Raw genomic sequence first — 4,805 nt, 5'->3', positions numbered from 1 at the left:
TTTGGATCCTCTCCTGAGCAGGAGATCAGGATCCTCGGGATCAAACAACATGGGCTGTTGAATTTTAATCCAACGGCTATAATTATTATAACTTTTAGAGGGATCCCCTGTTTGTAGCCGTTAGATCAAAATCCAACGGTCCATGTTGTTTGATCCCGAGAATCCTGATCTCCTGCTCAGGAGAGGATCCAAATCCCTAGTTATATGTACCATTACCCTAAGGATTGTACTTGGTTCAAGTTATACATGACCTCATAAGCGCCTCAGAACTGACCTAAGTATTTTCCTTACTCAAGCCTAAAATACACCTAATAGAAACAATTATATAGTCTATATTCTGTTGAACTATGTTTTGACTATGCCGCCTAAAACCTTCCCTTTAAATTGTCTTCTCTACCTCTGATATTTTACGCTCCTCTCTGCGCCTATCCTCTTGTTTTGCCTCTCAGAAGATCAGCAAGAAAACCTCTCTCTCTCTCTCTCTCTCTCTCTCTCTCTCTCCTCAAAATACTTGCTACATGGGCTCCCCATTTTACAGCTTCCTCAAGCAGAACAACATTGTCTACCTCAAAATTTTCTTGATTTTGTTAATCATGGGGTGCATACCGGATAGAACAACCAACCTTTGTTCCAACCAACTCATTGCCACACCAGCCACTCCAACTCACTTAAATGTTACTTCATCTTTGGAGACACTAAGCCTAGACGGCTACTTTAGTTTCAACAACAACAATCACGCAGCAAAGGACTTTGGCAATACATACCAGTTCCTCCCACTAGCAGTCCTATATCCGAAATCAGTTTCCGATATCTCCTCAACGGTGAAACTTATTTTCAACATGGGTTCCGCTTCGGAGCTTACTGTTGCCGCCAGAGGCCACGGCCACTCCCTTCAAGGCCAAGCACAAGCTCATAGAGGTGTAGTCATCGACATGGAATCGCTCAAGGGATCGCAAATGCAGGTTCACACTGGAGAGCAACCTTATGTGGATGTTTCAGGTGGTGAGCTGTGGATAAATATTCTGCATGAGACTCTCAAACTTGGGTTGGCACCGAAATCTTGGACCGATTACCTTCATCTCACTGTCGGTGGGACTTTATCGTACGCCGGCATCAGCGGTCAGGCCTTCCGGCATGGTCCCCAGATCAATAACGTATACCAGCTGCAGGTTGTCACAGGTATGTCAAACAAAACCACTTTAAGCCCTCCCAAGCATGAAATGGCAGCACAACAAAACACGTAGCACTCATCACTCATCATATCAGAGAAAGGAAAAGGGTATTTTTGTGATTTAACCTCTTATTTTTTTGGCAGTAACATTAAACTTAGAGGAAAAGAAGGGGAAAAATGAGGAATGAAGAACAAAATTAACCAAAAAACAAAAAACAAAATTATTATCAAACAAACCCTTAGAAAAACAAAACGGACCCTTATAAAAAAAAATAATAATAAAAAAAAACACACTCGTCTGACATTGTAATGAGAGAAGGGCTGAAAAGAAATTACAAAGTTAAGAATCAAGTAGAAAATAGCAAATATGAGTAGCTCTTGAAGTGTTAGTGTGTTTTATCTAGTATACTAAAATGTTTTCATTTATAACTTTATACTTAATAGTAATAATTCGAATTTACCTCGGCCAAAAAAATGTGCGAATACTATAATTTGAAGTTTTGATTGAAGGAAAAGGAGAAGTAATTACCTGCTCAAAGAGCAAAAATCCAGACCTTTTCTATGGTGTTCTTGGAGGGCTAGGTCAGTTTGGCATAATTACACAGGCCAGAATTTCTCTTGAACCAGCACCAAAGATGGTAATATACAACCACTTGAATTATATTGTTGATTTATAAGGGTTCTATTATTGGCATTCTAAAAAATTCATTCCGCACTTCTCTCTAAGTGTTGTACATAATTGGAGTGCGGGAGGACATTTTTAGAATGCTAACAAGAACCCCTATTTATAATTATTTTATTTACGCATCCATTCTAATCATGTAGTTTATTTATTAACAGGTGAAATGGATTAGAGTTTTATACTTAGATTTCTCATCATTTTCCAAAGACCAAGAGTATCTCATAGCATCTGAAAATTCATTCGATTATATCGAAGGATTTGTAATACTTAACAGAACAGGTCTTCTCAATAACTGGAGATCTTCTTTCAATCCTAAAGATCCAATGCAAGCCAGCCAATTCAATTCGGATGGAAAAACACTTTACTGCCTAGAAATGGCCAAATATTTTAACCCCGACGTAACGAATGTCATAGATCAGGTGAGATATTCACAGAAACGAACAATGTATTTCGTATTGCTACGATGATGGAAAACACAACATTTACATGGTAAACTCGTCACTGAAAATTTTCATGTTTGCAGATAACTGAACGCTTACTGTTAAAATTGCACTATATCCCATCCACCCTCTTCATGTCCGAAGTTTCGTTTGTCGAATTCCTAGATAGAGTGCATTTGTCGGAGCTAAAACTCCGAGCGAAAGGACTATGGGAAGTTCCCCACCCGTGGATGAACCTACTCATTCCGAAAAACAGAATACACGAGTTTGCAGATGAGGTCTTTGGTAACGTTCTCACAAACAATATCAATGGTCCTATCCTTGTGTACCCAGTCAACAAAACCAAGTAACTATTCTACATTTTTATGAAATTTTCTTTAAAATTCTCAACTCTATATTTCTCAGGTTTAAACCAATTATTGTATTGCAGGTGGAACAACAAAACATCTTTGGTAACCCCAGATGAAGATGTATTCTACCTAGTGGCATTGCTATCATCTGCAGTGCCATCTTCCAAAGGAACAGACGGCCTAGAATACATTCTAACACAAAATAAAAGAATACTAGAATACAGCGCTAGAGCCGACCTTGGTATCAAGCAATATCTTCCTCATTACAGAACCCAAGGAGAGTGGAGAGCTCACTTCGGCCCTCGATGGAAAGCTTTTGCAAGAAGGAAGTCTTCTTATGATCCACTGGCAATCCTTGCTCCCGGGCAGATGATGTTCAAAAAGGGAATACCAATATTATAACAATGGTATTAAAATGAATAAGCTATACCCAGTAATTGCCTCACAGAGCCAGAGACGATCGATAATGTCCAAAACTGTATAGTCTTCTTAGATTTCCAGTTCTATAGTGAGCATTGTTCTACAAATCTCTGCCTAGCATCGCGGCCCCGCCTAGGTGCTAGATGACTGTCTACCATCCCGAGTAATCCCTAGGCTTTTGAAAATTAGGAAAGGGCGTTTAGACCTATCTAGAAGCCCGCTGGAGTTGTGACTCTCACTTAGACAAAAAAATAAATAACTTTATTTTGTATTTTATTTTTGCAATAAATTGTAAAAGACTAGTTGAATACTTGGATGAACATTCTTGTTCCCCATATTTTCACTATGTCTAATATTATAATTTATAGGCATTTTATTTTGCAATTTTTGTATCCCAATACAATTATGTATACTTCTAAGCATAAGTAAATATTTATTTATATGTTATTATTGAGGCCCAAAAATGTCATGAACAAGCCCAAACAAGTCTTGAAGCCCAATTGTTACGAGAGTCCCAAGTCGAGCCCAAATACATGTTGTTTGTACCATATTTGACCAATCCCGAAACTACTGAGCACTAGTCAACGTTATACCGTCAAAGACCCAGAAGAGTTTCCTTCCAACCAGGAGGTCAATCACAGTACGACACGTGTCGACATCAGAAGCCAATCACAACGCGACACTTGCCAACATCAGAAGCCAATCACAACACGACACGTGTCAATGTCAGAACAAAGCTAGAAACTCTCTTCTATAAAAGGAGATCATTCTCCCACAATATTTCCTATTGTCATTTGTAATAAATCATTCACTTGTACTCACTAAAGGAGAGCTTGAACCTATGTACTTGTGTAAACCCTTCACAATTAATGAGAACGCCTCTACTCCGTGGACGTAGCCAATCTGGGTGAACCACGTACATCTTGTGTTTGCTTCCCTGTCTCTATCCATTTACATACTTATCCACACTAGTGACTGGAGCAATCTAGCGAAGGTCACAAACTTGACACTTTCTGTTGTACTAAACTCGTCACTGATTTTGTGCATCAACACATGCAAAGGTGCAGGATCAAAGAAAGAGTATATTCACGATCATGCCATGCTACGGTAATTAAGCCGAATACTTATATAAATCACACCATGCCCATACTTATTGGTCATACTAAAATAAGCCCTAGTCACATGCTTGGGGATTGTCAAGTGAATTGTGGTGTTGATGGTTACGGAAGTTCATCAGGCCTATGTGAGGTCAAGATATAGAAGACTTTGGGTTGTTTAGGTGTAACGACCAAACAATCGGAAGCAAAATCCGATGATAGGCCAAAATAAAATCATGGTTAATCTTTAGTCTATTAACCATATTTAATCTCCTCTCAAAACCAATTATTCTAAATGTTATTTTGGTTACTTTATGGCTGCATCCAACCTCCTCATTAAACTGCCTACGTACTATCAAATGGGATCAAGTCATTTGTAGTTCACCATCGTATTTAAACCGTTTAACCCTTAAATATTCAAGTGGTAGACGTTTGCGATACTAGATTCAAACAATTGAATCACATCAATCGAATATCAAATATGAAATAAGAATATCGAAATTAGCCTAAAAAGACAAAGTCGGCCACTGGCCACGTGCCAAGAATTCCGACCAAAACTCTAAAAATTACCAAATCTCACAGGATTGTAGAGCAAACCACATGGAAGAATTTTCATACTTGAGTCAAAGTGCAATTCGGCAAGGA

General features: G+C 38.6%; 1 protein-coding gene across 1 annotated transcript; it reads left to right on the top strand.

Moving 5' to 3' along the window:
* Positions 1-430: 430 nt before the first annotated feature.
* On the top strand, positions 431-3,466 carry LOC126600472 (cytokinin dehydrogenase 1). The gene is made up of 5 exons (XM_050267034.1): positions 431-1,179; positions 1,682-1,809; positions 2,012-2,272; positions 2,377-2,639; positions 2,724-3,466. The coding sequence occupies exons 1-5, from the start codon at positions 519-521 to the stop codon at positions 3,043-3,045; spliced, it is 1,635 nt and encodes a 544-aa protein (XP_050122991.1). The 5' UTR covers positions 431-518; the 3' UTR covers positions 3,046-3,466.
* Positions 3,467-4,805: the final 1,339 nt, after the last annotated feature.

This window comes from Malus sylvestris, chromosome 14 (genome assembly GCF_916048215.2).
Source record: "Malus sylvestris chromosome 14, drMalSylv7.2, whole genome shotgun sequence".
NCBI classification, from domain to species: Eukaryota; Viridiplantae; Streptophyta; class Magnoliopsida; order Rosales; family Rosaceae; genus Malus; species Malus sylvestris.
This window is presented reverse-complemented; position numbering and strand designations above follow the sequence as displayed.